Raw genomic sequence first — 27,608 nt, forward strand, 5'->3', positions numbered from 1 at the left:
AATTGTTTTCAGTATGTTTCATCCTCAATTAAACAGTATCCTTCAGTAGATTAATTGTACCTTTGAAAAGTAATTAACTGCCCTCGTGACAAGCTCTAAAGGAACTAAAGGTACTTTTTTCCCTAAAAGGGAGGCATTATTGTGCATGAAATTTTTTTTTTTAAGTAATGTTAACCGAACAACTTACTTGACCTTACTTTTATTTACCAATAAAGCAGAAAACGAACGATAAAGACTGAAAGTTCACAGCTTGTGATCCTTTTTGCTCTGAGACTTGGTGGTTCCAGCAGGTCGATGCACCTTCTCAGAGAAGGTGAGGGGCTGTGAAATCCCATGATTCCATGCAGCCCAATGTGAGAGGAAGCGGGGGAGGGTGGGTGGAGCCAAGCAAATGATGATGCCAGACACACACACACACACACACACACACACACACACACACACACACACGTAAAGACAAACCAAAGAGGAAGACAGCAGACAGGCAGAAAATAAGAGTGAGAACTACAACACAGCTGAAACCAAGCAAAATTAATATCGTCAATACTAAAGCTCTGTTCCATAACCTAGTGAGTTGCCTTTTAAGGCAGCATATTAAGTGAAATGGCATAATAAATATAATAATAATAATAATAATAATAATAATAATATAAAAATGTATATGTATACTTTACAAATATATATGATGTAATTATGCATGCATGCATATATATATATATATATATATATATATATATATAAATGTTGTTTGTATAATATTTGTCAGTAATTCAATATTTATATTTATTATTATATTTTTTTAAAATGTGTACATTTTTCAATCTTATTCTTATTTATTATTAAGATTTATCCATCTTGGATTACATTTTATACTGGTCAAAGAGATATTGCCTTTCAACAATTCCCTAAATAGGCAGCTTACTAGGTTTTGGAACCAATTCTAAATGTAAAGACAAAAAGCATAGGGTGTGTATGAGATATCTACAGTGCACTAGACTGGTGACAACACAGCACTAGTGTTTTGCTGAGAGGCTGTTAGATTGAACTGGGTTTGGGTCCATGAGAGGCTTCAGCAGTGTTGCGGACAGGAATGATGATGTTGAATTTGGTAAGAGATGCATTAAGCAAAGCAGCAGCGATTGCAGCAGTGGAGTCATGGCTTAAAAAGCTACAGTCAGTCTGAGCATGGAGGAATGCCGTGCTTTCGATTGGTCGATTAATGCAAAGTTAGTTCCTCTGTAAGCGTAAATGCAATTTTCATCACAACAGGCCCCGGTGACATTAAGTGGGGGAAGCTTTGTGCGGATTACATGCAAGGTCAGATACACTGGGCATCTTTGTGAAATAGGGTTAAACTGCTTTTTTTGCGCACGACTGTTTAAAAGTTTGACATCTGACGTGTTGCACGAGTTACTTTAAAAGTGCAGACGAATGCAAATGCTCATTTGAAAAAGTTAAAGGATTTTCAGTCAAACTTAAAAAAAAAAAAAAAAAAAAAGTGCTTGGTGATTAAATATAATAAAGTGTTTATTCATAAATATTCACAACTGTATTAAAATGCAATAACTATAAGATAATACAGATTATAATAATTTTGCATATTTTCTTTTGAGGATTTTTTTTCAGTTTTATATAAGTGTTATATGAACTTAAAGGAACAGTTCACCCAAAAATGAAAATTCTGTCATTATTTACTCACCCTCAAGTAGTTTCAAATCTGTATGAATTTCTTTGTTCTGCCGAACACAAGGGAAGATATTTTAAAGAAAGGTGTGACCAGGCTGTTTCGGGTCACCATTGACTACTATGGAAGTCAATGGTGACCCAAAAAAGCCTGGTTACAAACTTTTATCATATAGGTTTGAAACTACTCAAGGATGAGTAAATAATAGCAGAATTGTTTTCATTTTTTGGGTGAACTATTTCTTTAAAACTGATATAGAAATATTACCTAAAGTTAAAACTTGTAGCACTTTAATAAATCTTTAAAAAATTGCATTGATGTGAAATGAACACTTGAGGGAGGCAAAACCAAGACAAACAAATGAATTCAGAGAGACCGTCTGCGCTAACATTGCTGATGTCCCTGTGCAACACATTCAGATGGCCTTTAAACAGTAAAGCCCAAAAAAGCGCCTCATCCGACAGATCTTTTCCCCTTCACCAAGTGTAAACAGGACTGAGGAGAGGTGACAAGAAGCCAGTGTCTCGTTCCCTGAGCTGATAATGGATGGGCAGGCGTCTAGCTGCTGAGGCCCGGCCTACCCCAAAGCAGATCACACACACATGAAACGGCTGGCAACACCAACAGTACTTGGACTGATTTTGGACCGCACAGCGAATCACGAGGTCTACTGACTGCTTGTACGGCGCTAGGATGATTCGAGGAAGAGGAATCGGGAAGAATAGGTGATCGGAAAACAAACAAACAAAAATCTAATTACTATTTAAAAGGAATATTCCAGGTTCAATACAAGTTAAGCTCAATCGATAGCAACTGTTGCAGAAAATGAGTTTGATTTTAATGAGTTTAATGAGTTTAAAAACTTAAAAATAAAAAAAAATGTATAATAATAATAATACACTGCATTAAAATTAAGGTTAAAATTGTGTTCTTTTGGCTCAAGGAAAAAGTCTGGTAAACTGAACTCAATGTAAACAAAAGAAGTTATGTCACTTTCCTCATATTCTTGCATAAACAAAAACAAGGTTTTTACAGCAGTTATGTTTGGATGTAACTTTATACCCAGACAAGGTCAGCAAGTAATTTGAACACGTGAACAAATAAAAATGTTTCGTTTTAACATTTATGCAGTATCATTTAAAAGTTTGGGGCTGTTAAGGTTTTTATTTAATGTTTTTTTTTTTTTTTTTTTAAGTCTCTGATATTCATCAGGGCTGTATTTATTTGATCAAAACTACATCAAAACCAGCAATGCTGTGAAATATTATACAATTTTTGGATAAATGTTTTTCCGTTTTTAACAGAGTTTAAAATGTAATTTATTCCTTTAATGGAAAAGCTCCAATTTTAGAAATCCTTAAATTAAAAAAATGTTAAATATTTAATTTTAATTGCGCTCCGTAATATTTTTGTTAAAGCAGCAACACATTTTCAGGATTCTTGTACAGCATTTATTATTAAAAAAAAAAATCTGTGTCACAATATGTGTCTTTTTCTCATTTTTGATCAACAATACATTCGTGCAAAATTCTTTTTAATTATTCAGAAATTGGCAAAATATTTTTTACTTTAAATCCTTACTGAGCCCAAACATTTAAACGGTAACCAATACCGTTAATCGGACGACTGCAGTCAGTTGAGCTCAACCTGAACCTAGAAGACTCCCGGTAAAAGGAAGGATCAAATGAATAAAAATAAATGATAGAAACCAAGACATATGATTCGACCGATTGGCTTTGCTGCTACGAAATTTTTACAGATAGAAAGGTAGAGGGAATGTGGGGTGAAAAAAAACGGAGAGCGCTGGGTCTCCACTGGAAAACAGGAAAAGGAACAAACGAACACCAAAAAAACCCAAAACATGGAAACGAATGAACCAATAACAAAATGGAGGATGAGCGGGCTGAGGCGGGGCCCTTTTCTCTCCTCAGCGTCTCTACCTTTAGAGTTGGCCGATGACATGAAGCTGGGTTTGGCGGGAGGGAGAGGGGCCTGCCCTGCCTTGGGAACAGTACTGTTGGCATTGGCCGCTGCGGGCAGCTGGAATGAGTTGGACAGAAAGATGCCATCTGAGACGGGACGGGGCTTGCGCGCGGTTGGCGGCGGCTGGGGCTTTGGGGCGGGCGGAAGGTCACCGTAGGACTTCCGGGTGGCCGAGAGCTTAACCTGACCTGTTAGGCCCGCGTCCTCCTCATCCTCCTCCTCCTCCTCCTCGTCATTGTACGAGACAAACTTGGCAGTGTATATGGTGTCGGGGGAGGCGACCTGGGTTTTGAGGTAGGAGGTGTTTCTCTGAGGCGGGGGCGGAGGGGCGCTGTTGTTGTTAGTGGCGGGGGTGCTTGCGGGAGAAGGGGGCTGGTAGTCCCGGGGTAGGGGGGGTCTGTACAGACCGGGCTCGTCTGGCGTCAGCAGCTTGCGCTCGGCTTCCTCGTGCTGCCGGCGCCGCTCTGCCTCCAGGCGGGTGTAGTACTCTTCCTCCTGTCTCCTCTGAAGGGGGGGGAACATGGGAAGAGCTGGTTAGAGCTGCCTAGGCTAACCCGCGCCGCTGCGAGGCCTGGGTCGAAGCTAACAGCGCTCTGGCTAATGGATGCACCAATGTAGTAAAGCTACATTGTAGTAGAAGAAATGTGTTTGCTGATATGATGTGATGCGCTTCTGAGTGAATGCAGGAACTAATACGGACTCCTAAGCCATTGGTTTTACTCATCACAGCTACGCTGCAAGCAAGCAATGTGGTAAACTAGACGGGAAACGATAGTGTTGTCTACACTGAAGTGACGATTGCAGCATAGAGAGGTTTGTCGATTATATTGGTTTTTCACAAATTTAATCCACTTTGTAGCTTATTCTGGCCAGAAAAGGTCAGGCTGATTAGATTTTTCGCATTCCATTCAAGGGTCCTTTTAGCTGATAACACAGAAATTTAAAATGCATTTCATTTTAATTTTTTTTAAAAATGTGATAAATATTTAAATATTAAACAAAAAACCCCCAAAACAATCAAGTCAAATTGCACTTGATTTTTTATAAAATGTGAGCAAATCTAAATGTCTGATGAAGTGAATAATTAATAATTTTAAAAAATATTTATAAATGTTCTATTAATATTTTAATATAATTTATAGAAGAAATTATTTAATGAGAGAATTATATTCATATAATTCCATGAATTCATACATTAAGTGGTCCACGATCGTTTCTATAGGAAATGTCAGCTTTAAGTGACATGAAATGGGACTTTTCTGTAGGTGAAGTAGCTGAAATAATTGATAAAGAAATAATAAAACATAATAAAACATAATAATAATAAAAAAGTAAAATTACTGCATTAAAAACCCCAATATTAATTCTAATGCAATTAAACATTTAATTGAGAATCTGAATTAATATATTAATATAAGTATTATTTATTAATATTAATATAGTCAGTATATGGTATATTAATATAGTATATAATATAGTACGTTAATACATATTTATGGTATATTAATATAACCAGTGGTCAGAAAAAACAGTGGCAGTGTTCTGTGCATCAAAAAGTAATATGTACAGATTACATCCAGAATATAAGAAATGCTAGATTACTTGTGGCTGAGTGTTCAAACACTGACTAAAACCTTCTTTATAAGGGCTATTTGTATGAAAGCGATCTAGTGTAGTTGCTTTGTGCCGCTCGCTTGCAGTGCAGACACTGTGTAAGACTTGCCTTCAATTGCAAGCACACCAGATGGTGCTAAAGAGGAACAAGTCACTACAGTTGATAAATACGCTTAGTTCTAACCGGAATAAAAAAAAAGAGGCCTGGAGCGTATGTTACTGTTACGAGCTCCAGTTGAAGGTCTGGTTGGCATTTGGTGGTTAAGCTTCGGAGAAAAACACCCAGTGGCTGGCTGCTCTGGTCTCCGTGCATGGGTCCCCTGGGTTAGTATGCGGTGCTGGGAAGGTCTCTTATGAGAGCATGTGGAGGCAAAACACACATGAGCTAGTTCAATCTGGCACGGCCTCCACGAAAACCAAGGCGGGCCCATTTCCAACAGCACTTCCAAGCAATGTTGTATGGAATGGCAATGGTCTCCCAACAAAATGCTGGAGTGTCGTGTAAAGATCTGATACGTGACTCTCATGCGTTTCTTTGAAGGGGATGGGGATACATCACAAACACAAGAGAGGAGATGTTGTGAAGACATGCAGTTGGACATCACAACTGGGCTCTGAAATTACCAGTGGTCTGAAAATGACGCACACAGACACAAATATAACTGGATGGTCACATAGTGGGACAGTGTTTTGGTCACATTTTAGACGTATGAATGTAAATTCAGACCACTGGTAAATCGATGACCCGCGGAGGCATTCCAAAAGTGTTAAACAAACTTAATTTAGCCTCTGACAGTTAACGGATCATTACTAACTCCAGAACTGCCGTTAACCTTATTTTTAACGGCGCATACCGTACTGTATGTATACATGGGTACGCATTATTTTAAATGAAGCACAAGGGGCTGTGATCCCGTACAGTCTGACACATTAAATATCAGCTGCTGTCTCCAATCACGCCCACTTACAAGGTCGTGAGGAACAATCCACGTGGAAATCGGAGCGAAACCTTGAAAAAGCTTGGCGTTAGCATAAATAAACAAGGCTGATCACATACGTCTCTATTAGTAAAATCGATTTACTGTGTACGAGTGCAGATAATGTTTGCCCTAAAAGGAAGGCAAGGAGATCCCGCTATAATTAAGCTGACTAATCAATATCAAGAGAACTAGTCTGGGACGTTCAAATCTATCTGCTGTTGTCGTGACTTGCATTTGAGGCCTGGTTGAGTGGGCAAAAAACGGAAAAGATAATCTGCACCTTATAAGAAGCGTGCTAAAACTTATCAGTAATTTTCACTTTAAACAAAAACGCATTTCTTGACTCTACATCGAAATCATTTTTATTGCATTAAACTACTTGTTACTACTAGTTGTCGCTGGTCCGTTCCGATCTCAATACCTTCTCCTCGGCCTCTCGTCTGGCTCTCTCCTCCTCTCTCCAGCGTCTCTCCTCCTCCTGTTTGGCTCGCTCTTCTGCCTCACGCTTACGGATTTCCTCCAACTGCTGTTTCCGTCGTCGCTCCTCGTCCTGCAGCTGAGGTGCACAATGCATAATCAGGATTAGTTGAAAAACATGACGGATTGGGCTGACTGCAATTCATGGCTCTAAACGTAAAAGACCGATTTGAAATTTAATTTTTGAAGGTTAGAAATCAAATTAAAACTAAATTTGATGAAATTTAAAATGAAAGCTTACGCTTACGCTGAAAAGTTTTGGGTCTGTAAGATTTTTTGTTTTTAACAAATTATTCCATGTGTTAAGCAAGGATGCATTGAATGAATTTTTATTGTAACAAAATATTTCTATTCTTCAAATAAATTCTGTTCTTTTGAACTTTCCTTTTAAAGCACCCTGGAAAAAGATATCGCTGTTTCAAGAAAAACATGAAGCAGTTCAACATTTATAATAAATGTTTCTTGTTCACAAATCGAATGATTTAGACTAAAGTGATGTTGCTAAAAATTCAGATTTACAATTTCAGGAATGAATTACAATTTTAAACTACTTCAAAATAGAAACCAGTTAAATTATTATTATTATTTAAGTTTAAATGATATTCAACATTATTGATGTTTTAACTGTATTTTTGATCAATCAACTGCAGCCTTGGTGAGCATAAGTACTGTCTTTCAAAAACATAATTACAAACCCAAAACTTTTGAACACAGTGTAACACATAACTTGTATGTTAACTTATAAACCTACAGTATAATCAGTAAATAAAAACCTAACATTAATATTACATAATAAAATAAAATTCGAAATTATAACATTTTTATTATTTTTTTATTTAATTTTTTTTTTTTTTAATTGCATTTAATGTCTCAATTTTAAATGGCATCCTAGATTTGTTTAAATTAGCAAACCATTTTCAAAGGCCTGACGCCTTTCTGGTACAAAATCTCACTTAAGCTAGCCTGCTGTGGTGATTTGTAAAAATGTGTTTTGTTGAGTTTCTATCACACCTTTAAACTCGTCAATCGATGTGGCCCCCTGACGAGAGGCATCGTGCACCGTCACACACAGAATCACATGCACATACACAGCTGCATGCAAAACAACTTACTGACACAATTGCAACTTGCAACCTTCTTCACATCTACAGAAAATCATTCAAAAGGTAATCAAAATACCTCAATCAAACTTCATACACGATACATATACAATGCTCGACAGGTTAGGAAATACAAATCACGGCCACACAACTCTTCCCTCCGAAATTAGAAGGAAGCCGACATGAACAAAGACACGTCCAGTAGTCAGGATAGGGGAGGAGGAAACCCAGCACCGTGGAGATACGCAGAGTAAATGAGAGGCAAAGCGCCAGGGTCAATACAGACACACAGAGAGCAGTGATGAGTGGAGTAGATGAAGAAACAGGAGTGGCGATCACGGCACAGAAATGAGGCCCACATGCAAGCAAGCTCTGGGCCGGAGAGTCGGAGCTGGAGGAAAACATGCGCCAGCCCACCCCTCATGATGACACTGCACTGAAACAACGGCTGCCAAACCAGCAGAGCTTCGTCATGTTCTCCGAGAAGAAAAAGAGCTCCCAAAGCTTTCTTTGGAATTCAATTTCTGGCTTTCTACAAGCAAATGTTCACAAGGTTACTGTCCTATGCACATTTAAAAGCTGAAGTGTTTTTTTTTTTAATTTTTTTATAAAATAATAAATTCTACATTAAAATGCTGAGTATAATTAAAATGAGTTTTAACTACTGTAGTACCTCTATTTCAAAAACAGTTACAGTTAAAATGCTCATGGTTTCAAAAGCGTAGCCAAAACAAAATTAAATAAGCGTTAACATTATTTTAAACATTCATAGAAATTTAAATATTTTTTTTTCCCAATTTAACACATTTTAAATGTTACATTTAAATGAGTATTTAAACTATTTGTTTTTATGAGGGTTTTTAAGAAAATGAAGAGTACATCATTTTCATTGTCTTATTTAATAATTAAGACAATTATTTATTTATTTATTTTGATTCTTTTAATAATGAAAAATAATTATTTTAATGTATGCAGCATGAGTCTGTTCGCCTGACTAATGGAGAATGGAAATTGTAATAATTGGTGCTTAGAAAGAACAAACTTCAGCTTTAAAAACGTGTTCTCTGATCTTTACATTTAGATTTTGTTCTAACGCAGCAGTTTTCCAGTGGAGCATAATGAACATCCCAAGATGGAGTCCCCAAGATGGTGTCCCATGCTTGAAAAAGTGGTTCATCTCTCTCTAAATAGTACTCATGGGTAAAGGAGCTACCACGGCCAAATGAAGGGAAGGAGGGAGGTAGTGAACAAGAGGAGACACAGGTGGAGCCGAAACAGGAAGAGAGGCAAAGAGCATAAAGAACATACCAAGTCTAGTACAGAGATTGCTGGAACAGCAGTCTGCTGCAGGAGAAACAAAAACATACAGAGCAACCAAAGGGGTGGGAGAGAGAATAAATAAAGTAGTAAGAAATAAAGAAAAAGAGGGGTTTTCGAGAAGATTAAAGTAAAATAAAAGAAAAAAACATTGGCGCAGTGGGCCGGGACGCAGTGATGTGCTGCCAGGAACATTCCAGGGCAGTATGGGTCTGATTAGCGCCAGCGGTCCACTTCCCTTCCACAAACACTTCAGCTGGTGAGGAATTTCCCCATCATTCCACGTCCCCCCCCACTGAAGCACTGGCAATATTTTTCCTTCAAACATATGGGATTGCATTGACCTTCCCTCAGACGGCTCGACCTGCCAACTCCTCAGAGATGGAGCGATATCAAAGGCAGCTTCCAGCAGTGTGCTACACACAGCAGACTCTCAGGTGGACGCTACGCATCGCATGACAGCTGCTACGGCAGGTGTCGGAGGAAACAGCGTCAGTGGGGGCTGAAGTTTAGCGCTGAACGACTCGGAAAGCACTAGGAAGCTGTTTGGAAATAGCCCACCAGTCGAGAGCCTGAATTAAACTGCACTAAACTCCCATTTTTTGACATTAGAGCTCATTACAGGCTGTTTTCTGGACACAAATTAAGCCTTTATTAACTAAAAGGGCTGGGTGATATACCTAATATTTATTTTACGTTTGGATATGTTAAATGAATTGGCAAATTTAAATATTTAACACATTTAACCATTATGCATAGCAAAAATTACAACAAATCAGTTAAATTGAAAGTTACATATCAATGATTTGTTAGTCTTTACTCAAAAATGTTAAAACCTTTTATAAAATATATTACTAAAAGGTACTAATATATATATATATATATATATATACATATATATATATATATATACACATACATATATATATATATATATATACACATATATACATATATATACACACACACACACACACACACACACACACACACACACACACACACACACACACGTATACATACACACACCTACCCATACACGCTTTCTAAAATGTCAAAAATATTTAAATATATTTTATTTACAATTGTAATTTTATTTTTCACATTTTATTACTTTAACAAATGTCCAATAAAATATATTTTTGATTTGTCCTATATTTAGTTTATTTTTGGAGCCTAGGTTGTCACCCAACCCTAGTGATTCGCAAAATTAATGTGAAATCAAGAGTTAAATCAAGACTTAATATGTGCCTGAAAAGGCCTTAAATGTATAAAAAAAATGATCTATATATGATCGTGTCTTGTTAGAAACTGTTAGCATCCTGATTGTGATCCTATGATGCTGGTTAGCCTTTAGCTACAGGTCAGAAATGGTTCCATCGCCGATTTATTTTAGCAGTTAAATGAATATTTCGTTTTAAATGGCAGATGAGATCAGGAGAGATGTACTGATCTGGAACGAGGCAGGTTGATGCTGGTGCAAGCAGTGGAATCGGGTCCAGTGCTTGGCATCGGATAGCCCTGCTCCTCCCCTCCGTCAGCGCAGCATATATATGTATATATACACGTCAGCAGTGCAGCATGGAAAAGCAATGACATAGGCATGTTGCAGGAGCACATGGCAAAACATTCATTATAACAGCTCAGACTAAAGCATCGCGCAGAGAATCCCCGGTTAGTTGTTATTGATTCCATCACCAGTCTGTCCTGCTGCCGACTGCGGATACAAACATAGCGCAAAAGTGTACGAAAAAAAAAAAAAAAAAAAAAAAAGTCTTGCAGACTACTTCAATCAGCATTGCAAAAGTTTACAGCTAACTTTGATTCAATCTGTGCTCAAGTGAATCTTTCCAAAGCAGTTGAAAAAAGAAAGTTAATACTCAACAGTCAGCGTGGGGAAACCAAAACAATCATCAAACTAACACTTACTAAGTACTTAAAGTCAACACGATAGTCATTACAACCCATTTTACTTGATTGTATCTATAGGCATAAGGCATATTTGGCTGAAAATAATGGGTGTTACATATCAAAATGCAATATTGGCGTACACTACTGTTTAAAATTTGGGGATTTTAAAGAAATAAATATTTTAGTTCAGCAAGGATGCAATAAATCGATCAAAAATGATGATTTTACCGATCAATTAAATGCGGCTTTAGAGAGCTTACAAGTCTTTTTGAAGAACAAAAGAAAGAGGGGGGAGGGAAATAAACGAATCCCAAACTCATGAACAGTAGTGTATCTCATTTGCATAAACTATAAATAAAACTTTATTCAAGGTACCCACCTTTTTTACTAATGAAGTTCCATTATTTTCCAATCAAATATTTCCTTGTCATTCCTAAATAAGCAAACACTTATCTCTACAATACTTTAGGCCCAAGCGTAACTAAAACAATTTATACTCAATCAAGATGACTTTAAGATGTTTCATTGAATTTTCCTGGATCTTTCCTTTCATTGAATTTTAAATGTTTTGTCATTAGAACCAATCAGCAATTATCAAGTATTGTATATTTTACTATAGCTTAATATGCAGTGATGACTACTATACCATTTGTAGGTTACAAGATTAGCCTTTTCTCATCAAAGTTCCCTAATAAATCATTCTCAATTAGACCAAAACCTTGCATTAAGGAATGAAATGCGGCGAGTTTGATTTCAAGTTGACTTTTAGCAATTTATATTTCACACATTAAACTCTAGCTATCCCACTTCCCGTGTGTGCTCACCCGTGCTCTCTTCTCAGCCTCCAGCCTCTGCATAATTAGCGTGGTGTCTACGTCTTCGTCATCCTCCTCCTCCTCATCCTCCTCGTTCTGCTTGGACTCCTGCAGTCTCTTCTGGAACTGCCACTCCAGCATGAGTTTGCGCAGACGGTCGTTCTCCTCGGCCGTGCGTTCAGGCTTGGCCTGAAGCTCCTGGATCTCCTTGTCTAGGAGGTCCACGATGTGAAGCTGCTGCTGCTTCTCCAGTTTCTCTCGGGCGTCCCTCTTCCAGGGGTCGGGTGAGAGGCTGTCGCTGGCGGACAGCTCCTCTTTGCTGATGGTGATGTATTGCAGGTCACGTCTTTCGATGGTGCGAGGCTGCTGCTGGGGCAAGAGGTCACGGATTACCGTGTCCTGTGGCGGCTGGCGGGGAAGGCTGGATAGTTTGTCGGGTCGAGCCGGTTGTGGCTGTGGCGGTTGGGGCTGCTGGACCGGGGGTAGGTACGGTTGGGGTACCTGCATGGGCGGCTGTGGATGGGGCATCTGTTGGTGCTGAGGGGCGGGCGGCAATGGGCCGTGCTGGTTGTTGTGCATGACTGGGCCGGGAGGGTTGCGTATCTGCACCAGCTTCCTCTCCTGGTCTCTTCTCTTCCTCTCTCGCTCCTCTTCGAGCCTGGCTTTTTCCTTCTCGTACCAGCGCTGTTGCTCCTCGCGTTTTTTGCGGTCAGCCGTGGCTGCGGCGGCCGCTGCCTGCTGCGTAATAGAGGGCGGTGGAGGAAGCGGCAGGTCGGTTTGTGGCTCGTAGTCGTAGTGCGCAGGAGGAGGAGGAGGGGGAGGTGGAAGATCTGAACGTGAAGGCTGGGAGACGCTCACGGGGCCGGAGTGCGGTACTATAGGGGTCTTCCAGCGCCCAGGGCCACTCTTGTGGTTGCCTTGGATCCTGGAGCCGGAAGACGATGAGTAGTTGAGGTGCTCCTGGCTGGAGGTGCTGGACTCCACTGAGGAGGATATCTGGTGGTTCCAGTGCTCCCCACCGCCCCGGTACTCTGCGTCACGCTGCTGCTGCTGCAGGTGCATCAGGTCTTCCTGACGCAGGCGTTCACCTGGGTACCCACCCGGCATCTCACACAGCTCCTCCTGAGAGCGCGCCACACGCTAGCAGGGCACAATGACAGCAGTGAGACTCATATTTATGCATATGCAAGATTTACGTTGCTCATAGCTTTAAAAGGCTAGTAAAGTAAGGCATAACACCTTGGATTGAGGAGCTTTTTAAATTACATAAAAAAATCCCTACATCTAAACAGCATTGATTCATGGGGTTTACGTCCCTGAAGCATTTTTTGCATATTTTTGGATGCATAAAATTGGTTTTGCAGACAATTTTAAATTTGGCTCATGAAAAAATAGGAATAAGATACTCCAAATTAAAACTAGAAATCTAAATATGAACTCAAATGACAAAATATATATACTTAATATATAAATTATAGGCACTTAATTAAAAAAAAACAAAAAAAACTTCACACTGGCAACAAAGTGTGGAAGGAACAATATACACTACAAAAAAAAAAAATTGTTGTCTGTTCTTTTTTTTGATGTTCTTAAAAAAAGAATCTCAGGCTCACAACAGTTGCATTTGCTTGATTAAAAATACAGTAAAAACTGTAATATTGCAAAACATTATTTAAAGCAACTGTTTTCTATTCTAATACTGTTTATCTTAAAACAATTTACTTCTGTGATGCTAAACTGAGTTTCCAGCAGGCATTAATTTAGTCTTCAGTATATTTTCAAGAATCCTGTTTTTGAGATTCTGATGAATAGAGACTTAAAAAGGCCAGCATTTATATGAAATAGAAATATTTTGTAACATTATAAACATCAATTTAGTGCGTCACTACTGAATACAAGCATAAATTTCCTTTAAAATAATCTTACTGATCTCAAATTTTTAAACGGTCATGTATATTATAACAATAGAGGATACTAAACGTTATCTCACAATTAAATAAATAAACAGACATGAAATAATGTGTTCGTGGTTGAAAACTACAGTGGTACTGCCAGTGTTTTGAGTCGTGATACGATGACACAAGGACACCACACAGCACTCGTATGCATTCTCTTCCTAAAAAGGCTAACCTGCATAGCCATGCTGTTGTTAGAGTGGTTATCCATAGGAGGGAGAGGCTCTTGTTCATTGTTTTGCCACGGCTGGCCAGGGCCCATCCTATCCTGAGATTTGGAGGCTGGGAAGGTGAAGTATTCCCTTGGGTACGTCTGAGTGGGGATAGGATACGCCTCTGGACGGGGTGGAGAGGGCTCCTCCTGGGGGACAAACAGGGTAAAGACAGATTAGACTGAGCCGTGACAGTCTAAATTCCTTTTTCATCTCTTTTTAGAAACTAGTATAAGAGTATGTACGGCATGTGCATAAAACAAAGAACCAAGGAATGCAGATCAAAGTGATTAGCCAATCAGATGGTGGTTGCAGACATGATTGGGATTAATTACAAGAAGAACACAACAAAGAGTCACGAATCAGGTTTTTATTAGGCTTCTATTTGGCTGTGGTTTCAGAAACAAAAAACATGTTCTAATGCATGTTGGGATTTGAGAGTTTCTGGTGATTTGATTAAAAGCAGAAGAGGCTTCACTGAAGAAGACCTAACCGCATTACAACATCTGAAAGTGCTACACATCTTAGCTTTAACTATTCTCCTGTGCTTATAGATATAAAGTAGTAAACATAAAAGAGGTGGCACTACTTACATATTTCAGAGGTGTGCCACTAGCTCGGCAGTTTACAAAATCGTTTAGATTCTCAAGCAATGGGTAATTTTTCACTCAACTTGGTAGAATGTCAAAACACTATGATTCACTTTAGGGTTGGTTCAAAAGCTTCACTGTAATTTGTTGAGGTCACACAACAGATTTAAATTCAATTATAGAATGTAGGTTGCTGTTATTGTCCCCAAAACAGCTTCAATATAGTTGTAGTAGTCACTTACTTACTAGGACTGGCAATAGTAAAGAATTTATTCAAATCTAAGTAAAGAAAGAACTCATAAGACTAATCCATTTGGAAAATGGTTGAACTATGCTGAACATACAGTACGTTTCTTGAAAACAGCTCAATTTTATGTTTATCAATCGATTAAACTACACTGGTCATGCTGTATGTTTCTAAAATCAACAAATAAGGAACCAACTCATAAGACTGGACTGTACTTTTCACTCACTGGTTTGGGAAACGAATGGGCTATACCTTTCACATGGCCAAAAAGATTATTATTTTGCCAAAAAGAACCAACTCACAATACCCATTTGTTCAGCAACGTGTATTTTTTTCAACTGTACTGTAAATAGTCGGTACTGACTTTTTACGTGGTGAACTTTTGAACGGCTAAAAAAAACCAGCTCATAAAACTAATTTGTTCTGGAATCGTTGACATACTTTCTACCTATTTCACTTATTTGTTTAGAAATGAGTTAGACAACACAGGTTGCAAAGTAGATCCAACGCCAGTGTTACTAAAGTGCTACAAACAATCCTAATTCACAAGGAAAAAAAAGAATTTCAGCACACATGTGCAACATTCATCTAAGAGGTGCCGATGATTGTGTGTACTCACATCAGGGCAGAGGTTACCCGTCGAGACCGAAGTGATCTTTCCAGGGGCTCCTGGGTAAACAGGCTTCCCGCCAGGACTCTGGGCCTGGTCTTTGAGAGGGGAAAATAGTGCACGTTAATATAAATGTCACCACTTTAAAGGAACACTCCACTTTTTTTTGGAAATAGGCTCATTCTCCAACCCCCCCAGATTAATAATTTAAGTTTTAAGTAGGAAAAATATGGAAACTCTTTGGTAATTTTTAGACGCGATGCTACTGGTCTAACTGGATTCAATGATCTATGCTAAGCTATGCTAAAAGTGCTATCAGACCCGGAGATCGACTGAATGGATTCCAATACGGTAAAACTCAACTTCATTAACTCTAGTGGAGTTGGACAATGAGCCTATTTCCAAAAGAAGTGGAGTGTTCCTTTAAAATGAACCACACTGTCAAATATGTTTGAAGTGGCACACTTACTGGCCACATTTGGGCTTGAGCGGTGGTCTGCACGGTTCTTCAACAACCTGTCCTCCTTCTTTGGTTCAGGATAGGTGTCCCACGTGCCCTGGGGGCTCTCAGGCGAGCCGTTCTGCACAGAGTTGTTGTAGAGCTCAAAGCCCTCGCTCTTTGGTCTCATCTTTCCCTTGTCTACACGCCCACGGTCAGATGCTGCAGAGACGAAAAAGAGGTTTGAATTAAACCAAATTCAGCAGTGGGAAAAGTGCCCATCTCTCTGAAATGTGGGAAATCACCCACAATGTACCAAATCAGAATCACTACCAGACATACGTCGAAGGCATTTATATTTAACGCAACTCTTGAATCGTTTCGTGTGTGACCGGGAACGCTGCGGGTGCCAGATCCACCACATTTCCAACTCTTTAAGAGATTAGTCACGCTAGCATGCTGTGCGGCCGGCAGCCGCTGATATATATATTTTTTTTAAAGCGGAATACTCGAGCTCCCACACACAAACCTGTTAGAGATTTAAATAAATAAATATTCGAGCCGCAGTTTCTTACCACGGGTCATCATAGGGGACGGCTGGTTGAGGAGCGTGGCCAGACCGTGGTAAATGGCTCCCTGTTTGGCCACCTCGAGTGTCACAACAGAGCCAGTTCGTGTCATCAATTCTGCCGCCCTACAAGACAGAGACATGTTTGAGTAAAACACACAAAACCGCAGACTATGACGAACGCATTTCATGTTCAAAGCATTACTTGTGCAATCCCACAGGAGATTATTTAAAGAGACTAATCTCATAGTATGTCTGTTTGGATTTGCCTTCGGCGAAATGTAAACAAGAGACGGAGGCTGGAACGAATCCCAAAGGCCTCTGAAGTTGTGTCCATTCACAACTGTTGTAAGCAATATGCTTATTTGCTCATTTATACAATATGCTCATTTAACTCAAACCCACAGATTTAAGACTTTCATCAATACAGCCACATCTTAAAAAAAAAACTACATGCATTAATGCAATTTTTATGACAGGAATGAGAAAATGTTTTAAGCCGTTTTGACTTTGCAAACAAATGGTGCTTTGTACTGCACAGTTTAATGCCTGAAAATGTTGCACTAGAAATAAAGTCGCTTTCGAGTCAAATCCGGCATAACTGCAATACAAACCACTTCTCAATGAAAGGGCGATTTTCACAACTTTTCGGGGGAATTTCTTATTATACAGAGTGCATTTTTGGCAAAAGCAAAGCATATAAAAAAAAAAATGTATATATCATTCATCATGCCAAATAATTCAATAATCCCAAAAATGAGACGCAGAACTAATTTCGGTTATATTTAAGTGTCATTTTTGCCTAACCATGTTCTAAAGAAAACCCTGGACCACAATACATACATCATACATAATAATTACGTTTTTTTTAATTGATTTGTGGTTTGTTAGGATAGGAATCTGAAAAGGGTGACAAAAAAAAGTTTTAGAAAATTGCCTTTGAAAGTGTGAAATTAAGTTCTTAGAAATGCATATTACTAATCAAAAATTAGGATTTGATATATTCACAGTAGGAAACTTAATGAATCTCAATGAAGCATGATCTTTACTTAATATCCTAATAATTATTGGCATAAAAGAAAAATAGATAATTTTGAACCATACAATGTATTTTTGGCCACTGCTACAAATATACTCGTGCGACATGGTACAGGGTCACATATTTTGTTCTTGCACTACTTAATTGTGTATATTAGGAAACATTCCTTGCTTATGTAGTGTAATGGCATGGTTCTAGCATGCAATCCTTTTGTTTATTTAACTGAGTCTTCTTTGACGTAGCAGGATATTGCATGCCTTACCTGTAAGCCCATTTTGAATTTATTAAAATCCTATTATTAAAGGTCTAAATGCTAAAGAATTACCTCTCCTGCGAGAGGCCAACCAAACTTCTTCCATCCACGCTGAGCAACTGGTCTCCGGCAGCCAGACGTCCATCCTAAAAAGAAAACAGGACTCAAACAGTCATAAAATGGCATGGTTGAACAAGTTTTTTTTTTTTATGATTTATGATTTTACAGCTTCAACGCCAAATGTATTACTGAGTACGATCAATAACACTAGTAAGTATGAGAAATCACACTAGCATCTGCATTGGCCATAAATACAACACAAACCAAGCCAAACTCACCATGTCTGCTGCACCTCCTTTGACAACAGACTTGATGTAAATACCAAGTTTGTCCTGTCCGGCACCCTACAAAACACGAAAGAAAAGAGCAAAACCATTTATTAGCGCTCTAAGAATGATCTAAATGCCATTTACAGACTCCACTAGTTCCGCTGTGGAAACTGCTGTACGAAGAAACCAGGCGTCCATTCGCGAAAGACTATAAATCTGGAGCCAGCAGCGAAGTCTTACATATAAATAAACTCATTCATAAATTCAGACCAGATCTGAAGTAGTTTTTGTTCAAACTAACCATGATAAACCCTCTCAAAATTCCTCATCCTATACCCCGGGTCAGAGGTCATCATCTTACACGGGCCATCTGGCTATCGGACTGTGCACTCATTGAGACATCAGCTCGACCTAAATGCCATTGCATGTTAGAAAAGCATCTTTCGAAATAAAATCTAGTAATTAACTTCAAGATAAAACGATGCATTCATTGAAGCACTTCCTGTAAGCTTGAAATAGTAACGCCATGCAAGTTTCAACACTCAAACATAACATTTCTAACACGTAATGCTCCATAACTCGGAGTTAAATGGTCTGTTCAAAGCTTTAAGCTGACGGAGCTACAGAGACATGAGCTTTAAAGGGGTTTGTTTGAGGACTGCGGTTTAAAGTTGGTATCATTTGTTTTTTCCGATGGCTGGATTTGCTATTTGAGCAAGCAAGTACCCAAAATCCCCTGCCTGCTGCCAGCGGTTCTATTTGAGGGGGGATCTCGCTAAAAATTAACTATAAAAATGTGAGGTCTGTATTACATTCCCAGCCGTCTCTGAGTATGAGCAGTTTGTTTCTGTATGAGAAAACAGCATACACCTGACAAGAACGTCTGACAAACCCTCACATCTGCACAAATATAGCAAAACCAGCACTGATCTAAATTCTATTTAATGTTTTAGGAACTGTTCAAAAAGGGGAAAATTTTTAAAAAATCTACATTTAACTAATAAACACACAAAAGAACCAATGATGTTTGATGTGAAATTGTCTAAAATCACCATGTTTGAATGTACAATCTGAAATATTTTAACCTAATAAACATCTGCTGTTGTACGGAAACTCTGTAACCTATGATATGAGAAAGCTTTTGTTTTTGCTTTTTTATTTAAAAATTGCTCAGAAGTGACATTAAAGCACAAAGAAAAGTTAGCATTACGTCAAAGAATAGATGGAATTATTATATTTCAAAATACAAAGCCTTTTGTTTTATTTGCAATATTAGTGTTTTCACTGTATTTCTCATCAAATCAATGCCGTCTTGGCAACCATAAGTGATATCTTTCAAAAACATTATAATAAAGCCTTCTTTATCAACCTCAGATATCTGACCTTTACCATATATAGCTCACAAATCATATTTACTATAAAGTACTTTTAATGGTGCTTTTTTGCTTGACAATCCCATTCCCTATCCACTTTTACAGTATGAAAAAGAACTACTGTAAATAACTGCATTTCTGTTAAATGTAAAACAAAAAGAAATGCCCCTTTGAAAGTCAACATGCATCTACTGTGTTTTAGCTCCATCCCAGGGCAAGATCTCTAAAAGCCCAAAATCCAAATGATGGTTTCACGGTCATAACAAACCATTAACTAAATGGCACGGCACCCAAATCTACAACACTCCCGTTACGTAGACTGAGCCCGCTAGATCTGGTTTCTCCTCTGGTTAATCAACAGATCAACAAGTTATGAGTGTATCATACTATTCCGCTGATGTGTGTTGTTTTTAGGCTCAAACAACAATATCAAATGTACCTTGTGCAAAAACTATAAACTGAACCGGTTCTGGGCAGGGAGTAAGAAACATGCCTGTGCCCATAGGTGCTTCATTTTTAAATTGCTCAGATTGTTTCACTAGACAATCTGCATCACAAGATGTAATGTGAAAACTGGTTTGGTTATCACTTAAATGGTACATGCGCCACATTGTTTTTATGCCTTGTCCATATAGTGAAAAACCTAAATGAAGCTGACCAGAAGCAAGCCAGTAACTGAATCTGCCTGGGAAACAGCGACGTCTTTTATTCTGCCCTCTGAAATAAAGCCAATGTTAGCCACAGACCCCCATAACCCACTCACATTACACTGGCATAAACACACCCTACAATTCAAACACAGCCGTAACATGAACACCGCACGAATCTCGCTCAGAAATCTCAGTTAACATTCAGGACGCCACCACAAATATAAGAAAAATATCAACATGCACTGTGTGCTTGCAGGCCCCTAAAATGATTGAGGTCGTGCCAGTGACAAAGCGATCGGCCTATCAAAATTTTTTACAGTGCAAAAAAAAAAAAAAAAAAAAAAAAAAAAAGATTTTAAATAACCTACCTGCATATCACATTCAAAAGACAATAACACCATTAAAATGCTACAAAACCAGTATAATTGTGAGAACAGATGATGAAATAAGACCAGCACGCAATCAGATGTCATTAATCATCTTGCGGTGAACCTGTGTAAAAACCACCTACCGCTCGCTATGTGCTCTGATGCCTACACCGCAAGTAACTTCTACCCTGAACGTTGTGAGGGCGTTATGATATGATCCTGGACAATGACTCCTCCTCATAGCGAGTGTGCACAACAAACAGGCTGAGGGTATTCCAAAGGATGGGTGGGATACCAACTAATTTTTGAAAAGCTACTTTAAAATGCAGTATACCGAACAACAATAAACTCATCATTTAAAGTAATACAAACCACCGTTTAGAAAATAAATAATAATAATAATAATAATAAAAAAAAAAAAAAAACGAAACTAGCTTTAACTTGAAACTAAGGAGACAATTTAATAATAGTAATAAATGGTAACACTTTGCAACTTGTTAACATTAGCACATGCATTAGAAATCCTTAATGAACCAAAACATGAATTAGCATGAACAACAGTAATAATACTGTATTAATATAGGTTTCGTGCATAAATAATATATAATTTTGACATCGAGTTCTATTAATTGCTGCATTGATATTTATTATATAAAATAATTTACTAAATAACATGAATATTCATATACTATTATGTTGGTTCACAATACATTATAATTATTTATAAATTAATGCAAAAATTAACGATTACCTATACATTTGGATCTAGAAATAATTTTCACCTAGAAACTGCTTGCAAATTTCACAAACGATTACAAATAAATGTAAACTGATTTAAATGTGAAAATCTTAAGTAAAAAAACAGATGTGTAGTTTTTAGTTCTGTACTGTTTAGTTTCAAATAGGCTTTGCTTGGCTGTTTGTGCCACACTGTATTAGGTATCACAATAGATGTGCATCTGCATTTCATTGCCAGTAACACCACTTTAAAAAAATAAAACACAAAAAAAAACCCAATGAAAATCTGTCGCACACCACCATCAGCCAGAAATTCTGTGTATGCCATTTCAAAAGAGGCATCACACTGCTATTATACCTAATGCAACACATTGGACACTGAATGCTTGTCATCAACAAGTAAAAAACGATGACATAAAGATAAGCCAATCTTGTGCACATGAACCACTTCTCATCTGCTGTAATGTCTCAACTTGTCTAAGTCCCGAGGGAGATACATGTCGCCTGGCAAAGCCCAAAAGCTCTCTGATTAGACTTTGAAAGTACGTATTACGCTGTGATGAGAAACAACCATTCGAAAACCAGTCTCTCCACATTAAAGAGTGAACCTGCGGTGAAAGACACATGAGAAGCCCTGAGGTTGAGCTCTGAGGCGGGGCGGTTTCCAGACCGTCTGAACACGGCTGATGTAGGAGTCTTGAGCAGACCTAGTGGGAGAGCGACTCAGCTGACCTTTCTTCAGGAAACCTGCATTAAACTAGCTTTGATCAAAGCTGAAAACCTGGCGCGCAGAACATGAAACAGAGTAAGGTCTATAAAAGCCACTGATAAAAAACAGATGCATGTTAACAAGGGAACTAATTGCTACTGTTTTTAAAACAAGGCGTGAGGTGATACTGGCACAGTTCATTACTATGCGCTGGAACTAATTTTACTAAAAATAGAGCTTAAAAAAAAAAAAAAAAAAAAAAAAACAAACAAACAGCTATATCACTAGAAAAGCATGTTTGAAATTGCTTATTATATACAATGCATCTATAAATTAATCTAATTTGCGTTATTGAGTAATAACTGATATGATTTTTATAATATTTCATAGAATACTGAAATATAATTTCTTTCCCTATTCATTTATTTCCCAAAATGCATAATAAACATGCTTTTAGTCCTAGTGTCCTTATATGAAGACATGTATGAAATTAACTGTTTCACGACAAAGTCACATTTTGATTTGAAACCCCATAAAAATAGATATGACACACAATTCAAAAATTAGATTTAAATCATTACAAAATATTATCATTTTTCCATAAGAGTGTCACTAAATTAATTTCAGACATTCTTGAAGACCACAGAGATGAAGCGGTCGTAGTGAAACATCCAGTCATTTGGTATCTCTGAAAAAAGCCCTGAATGTGCTCTTTACAGAACGTCCTGACATGTATAGTCTCAGAGAAATTCACTAAAATATAATGTCCTAGTATGAGGATGCAGGGTCTTAAGTTAAGATCACGAGTGTTGTCACAACAGAGCAAGAGTTTAAAGAGCAAGTTAGTGAAACCGATGTAATGTTGAATTAGGAATGGCCTTAACATTAAAATTAAACTCCTCAATAAACTGCAAACGCTGAATGTTAGTTTAAGGTCTTTATAGGCAATATGGACAGTATGACAGATATAATGATAGTTACACAGAACGACAGACAAACTATAGACTAGAAAATTAGAGAGACAGACGTGCAAATGGAGAGTTGGATAGAATGACAGACAGATAGAGAGCAAGACAAAAGAAAGAAAGATAGAAGGACCAATAGACAGACAGAAAGATAAAAATACACAGACAGACTGGAACAGATGGAACAATGAAAGACAGGTAAAAAATATAGATCAACAAAAAGACAATAGACAAATAAGACAGCTTAAGAGATGGACAGGTAAAATGAGATACAACAGACTTATAAAGATAAGTTACATAAAAAACAGTTAAACATATAAATGATAGGACACAGACAGATATTCCCCACTGTCCAATCAGAATTAACAGGTGAGGAGTTACTCACAACAAAACAACACCTTATTTCTGAGTTCAACACCTATTGCGTAAGAGAGTATGCGGTGTGGGATTGTATTCTAGGTTAGGTTGTTTTCATTTTCATCTTTCCAGGGACACTGCCAGGAGCACAGTCCAAAGACAATTATAATGTCTGTGTGGCTAATAGACATCTTGGCATATCCACATTTTGTGCTGTAAATAATATTTTACAGGTGCTAAACGCAAAAATAGAATCCGTTACCCCCCTCAAGGCTTCTTCATAGTAGCAGGTTTTTGCCTGTCAGTGTGTCGAGGGTAAAAGACAATAAACTTGGGAACGAATGCTGTCTGTTTACTTGAAGTCTAGCAGTGGCTACAAGAATGTCTTTACACACAACGGGACGGCACAAAAAAAAAGACCGTTCAAGTACATATTTACCCCGCAAGGTGCTGTCTGGCATAGTAGGCATGCAAAAATATGCTTGCATCTGCAGTGCAGACATTAGACATTAACAGGAAGGTGTTGAAGTCTGAAGGTGTTCACTGATAACAGTACTTGGAGCAGATGCTCAAACCACAGAACTCCAGCTTCCTTTGAAGGTCCTAAAACCACATGGAAGCAAGCAAACAAAGTCTACAGCTTCGAGGTCCCACCCTGATGCTTCCTGTCCACGGAAAAGCTTCCCAAACCTTCCATTCCAAATACAGGAAATTGGAAACCCAGCTTAGGTAAGACGAGTGGCTTTCCAAGAGAGGTAGAATTGAACTTCAGTCTTCACCCCCTTTAGTCTCAAACACTTGTGGCGTACTCTGTGGACTCGTATGCCAAACGCACAGCTTCCCGTTAAGAGTTTACAGTTGTGGATGTAATCGGTGAATGAAGCCTTCAGGGATCTGCACGTGTAGGCATAAACGATCTGAAGTAATTTGTTAACAGCCCCAGGGAGTCAAGGCAGTGCCTGACCTCTGACCGAAACGATGGAGTCCACGGCGCACTAGGAAAACAGAAAATACATCTATTCACTGAAACTTGACCCGCCACCATCATTTCCTGCCCCAATTAATCAGCCACAACAAACACAGCAGTCAGGAAAAACAGCAGCTAGGACAGTAGTTTGCTCTTGAACGTAGCAGGTCCTTACCGTCACGTCTAGACGGATGGAAGACAGATGGACCGCTGAGGCTGTCGGTTAATGGTGGGTGCAAAATATCATGACTAACACAAGAGGCTTTCAATAATGAGCTGCTTTCAGCCGACGGTCTTCATCACGTCTGAGTGGCCTCCATTCTGGCTCTAATGATCTGCAGACTCTTGGGCTGCTTGCTTCAGTTAAGAAAGGCCAAACAAAGAGGTCTGTCTTCCTTCAAGGTCCTCTGGCAGTGCGTTTAGAAATCGTTTTTGGACACAAAGGAAACGTGTCTCCTATGAATCTTTTATTGTAAAGGGACAGAATTATGCCCATGGCATGACTCACAACTTTTAATGTTCGGTTTTACGTGCAAGTTTGACATCACTTGCTTCCAACATAAGAATGTCCAAGTTTTAATAACTAACTTGGGATTGTCCTCATGTACTTAATCGTGCAGCCCTTGCAGAATGCTATAAATAGAAGAGTCTCAATTCCCTTCGCTCTCTCTGGACATGCAGAGTCAAGGTACGAAATGTCACAAACGTGATCATTTTGATGAACGCAAGGTGACAGCTTGAAGCAACTCTATTTGGACAATCGTAAGTGCTTGTCAGGTTTCATTATGCCCGAGGACTGAAGTGAACTAGTTCTTGAGTACGGGCTGCACCCACAACTGTCAAAAGATCCCATCCAGAGCAACTAGAAAGAAGTGTTTTCATGGTCATGTTTTCTTTTGAGGTTGCAAACGAAAACAAAGTCTTTGATACTCCGCCGCAGTTGATTTCTCTTCATATCAATTAAGATTAATAAAATGTTAGGAGACATAATGTTGCAGAGACTCCATGTTGGGCTGACATTCTGTTCTCCACTCTCCTAGTCCTCAGGAAATCCAGGCTCGCGTATGGGAGTCACATCCTTCAATTGTTGTTGTACATGAGATCAAGAAGTGCACAGAGAAGGAAGTCAGTGAGCTATTGTGCGACAAATACACAAACAAACAGAAAGTAGCTTTGCTTTGAAAAGATAGGTTCGGCAATAAATCAGTAGATAGCTCCTGGAGACTTTGATTCTTGTGGCAACAAGTCATTCTGCGGCTGTAGAAGAACAAATCCAGAAACGTGGGAAAATGTCAGGTAGACACTCATCAGTGTGAAGTACGGAGGTCAGGATTTCCCTTGTTCTTTCCCCAGAAACTCAACACCATCCCAAAAGAGCTGTTATCGCATAAACATCTGCAGCCTGAGCAAGTCAAGCCATGTGACAGTAGCACGGCCATCCAGCTGTACTGACCCCACCAGATTGTTTCTAACAAGTGATGATGAGTCACTAGCACTGTAATATATGATGGAGAACTCAACGTTCAGTGCTTGTAAACATTATCCCTGTGACCCTGATTGCAAGATACCGTACTGTGCACAATTTAAAGTTGAAAATGTAGAAACAGTACAAATTTATCTCAAACTAGCACAGAATGAAATAGTGATATGTACCTTGCTTTATCTGTACGATGCCTTTTTTAAATAAGCAAACTGATATAGTTTTAAACGTGTGGTGAGATCAAGTAGAGAAAATTTGTACAATGTGCATGTTTGTACAGTCTGGTCGCATGACACTGTTTACATTGGCAAAGCATTCTCACACTTGATAACAGTTACTGGAATTGTCCGGAATATATAAAAGCAAAAGAACCATGATTGAGGCATAAAAACCATTCAGTTCCTGATTCATGTTATCAGCTGGTCTCAATTTTGCAATAATCTTGATGCCGCTAACTGGTAAGCTGATACAAAAGAACAAGAAGTAGTACTTTTACAGCATTTACTAATCTAGACTAATGTTAATTCTTACTTATGCTAAAATATTTCCATTATATAAATTACCATTAATTGAATGAAATTAAATTAGAACGAACAATCGTGAGTTTACGACTGCAAGTTAACCAGTGTTAACGAACACTAGACCTTATGTGGTTTATAATAAACAATGCATTAACTAATGTTAACTTTACTGCAAAGTGCAATCCAGACACCAAACAAACTAAAACCCACAGTGCTGACTTTTTAGCACACCATTAATATCTCAGCGTTTACTTGCTCACTCTCCCACATTAAAAAGACACACACTATGTCAAGTGGTTTCTTACCGGCTCCTTCCTCCCAACCACAGAGAACCACATGGTGCTGCGCTCTGCTCCCGGGGTCGAGAATGAACGGAGGAATCGACCAACGGTCCAGGAAAACTTATTCAACTCTTTCAAAAGCAGGCAGGTCTACTGAGGAGCGACTTCCAGGGTACATGCTTAACACAATATGCAAATATCTGAAGCCAGAGTAGGAAATACCACATCCAGACTGTTATGTAAGAGATACTCCCGCGACTCACTAACAGTTAGGTGAAGTCTTAGCGGTGCTCCCAGCTGTGTCCCAGCTCAACACCGGGACAAACCGCCTCTCCTCTTTAGATCCTCCCCTTTGTCCCAGAGCCTCCTTTCCTTCTCCTCCCATTTTTCACTCCTTCCCTCCCTTCTTTTCCTCCGTTTTACCTCTACCAAACTTTACGCTTCCTCGGAGACACTCACAGATGAAAATAGAAGCACTAAATGGGAGGTTTTGCTATGAAAATAAACAATTCCTGTTAACCCCCTTCTCCTTGCACTACACCTCCCTTGCATGTCTCTTCTCTGTCCCTTAACCTGACGCACATCTGGTGGGAAAAAAACGCTCTTCTGTCCACCAAGTGGTAGAACACAGGCTACTGAACTGCAACTACCTATTCTATATAATCCACTAAAAATAAGCCCAATTTAAAAAAAAAGGACAAATATCACTTTCACAGTAAAACCGGTCCATGCTGGATCTTAAAGCACTTTCTAACAGTGCATTAGTCATACTAGTAAGTTTAAAGTATAAACAAAGCCTTAATTTGTAATGTTGACATCGAAACTCACGAACTGGTGGAATCATGCAAAACAATAAATATCGTAGCTATTTAACTATGTTGTAAACTCCAACATAAAAAAAAAAAACACATTTTGTAAAAAGGGACGACAGAGAAGACATTTCCTACTGTGGAAAGCAGTGGACTAGAACAAGGAAACAGAAAGATTTGCTTATACCGTTTCGCATTTGAATGTTTGAAGAGCACACAAACCAGCTTGTGACTGAATCAAACAAAAAGTTCTCTTGAATGATCTGA

At 38.6% G+C, this 27,608-nt stretch overlaps 1 protein-coding gene across 22 annotated transcripts in view; it reads right to left on the reverse strand.

Annotated features, from left to right (window-relative positions):
• Positions 1–27,608, reverse strand: part of afdna (afadin, adherens junction formation factor a) — a 102,075-nt gene that overhangs the window by 4,015 nt on the left and 70,452 nt on the right. For 7 of the 22 annotated variants that reach the window (XM_043220611.1, XM_043220610.1, XM_043220609.1 and 4 more), the window contains 10 exons: positions 18,133–18,198; positions 17,867–17,940; positions 16,510–16,628; positions 15,965–16,156; positions 15,505–15,593; positions 14,012–14,197; positions 11,891–13,021; positions 9,147–9,182; positions 6,683–6,817; positions 3,625–4,171 (listed from right to left, as the gene is read on the reverse strand). In XM_043220611.1, the coding sequence (XP_043076546.1) occupies positions 3,625–4,171; positions 6,683–6,817; positions 9,147–9,182; positions 11,891–13,021; positions 14,012–14,197; positions 15,505–15,593; positions 15,965–16,156; positions 16,510–16,628; positions 17,867–17,940; positions 18,133–18,198 (2,575 nt within the window). The remainder of the gene's footprint in view (positions 1–3,624; positions 4,172–6,682; positions 6,818–9,146; positions 9,183–11,890; positions 13,022–14,011; positions 14,198–15,504; positions 15,594–15,964; positions 16,157–16,509; positions 16,629–17,866; positions 17,941–18,132; positions 18,199–27,608) is intronic. The other 15 variants (XM_043220627.1, XM_043220628.1, XM_043220629.1 and 12 more) reach the window with 7 other exon arrangements.

Source organism: Puntigrus tetrazona, chromosome 20, assembly GCF_018831695.1.
Source record: "Puntigrus tetrazona isolate hp1 chromosome 20, ASM1883169v1, whole genome shotgun sequence".
Classification (NCBI taxonomy): Eukaryota; Metazoa; Chordata; class Actinopteri; order Cypriniformes; family Cyprinidae; genus Puntigrus; species Puntigrus tetrazona.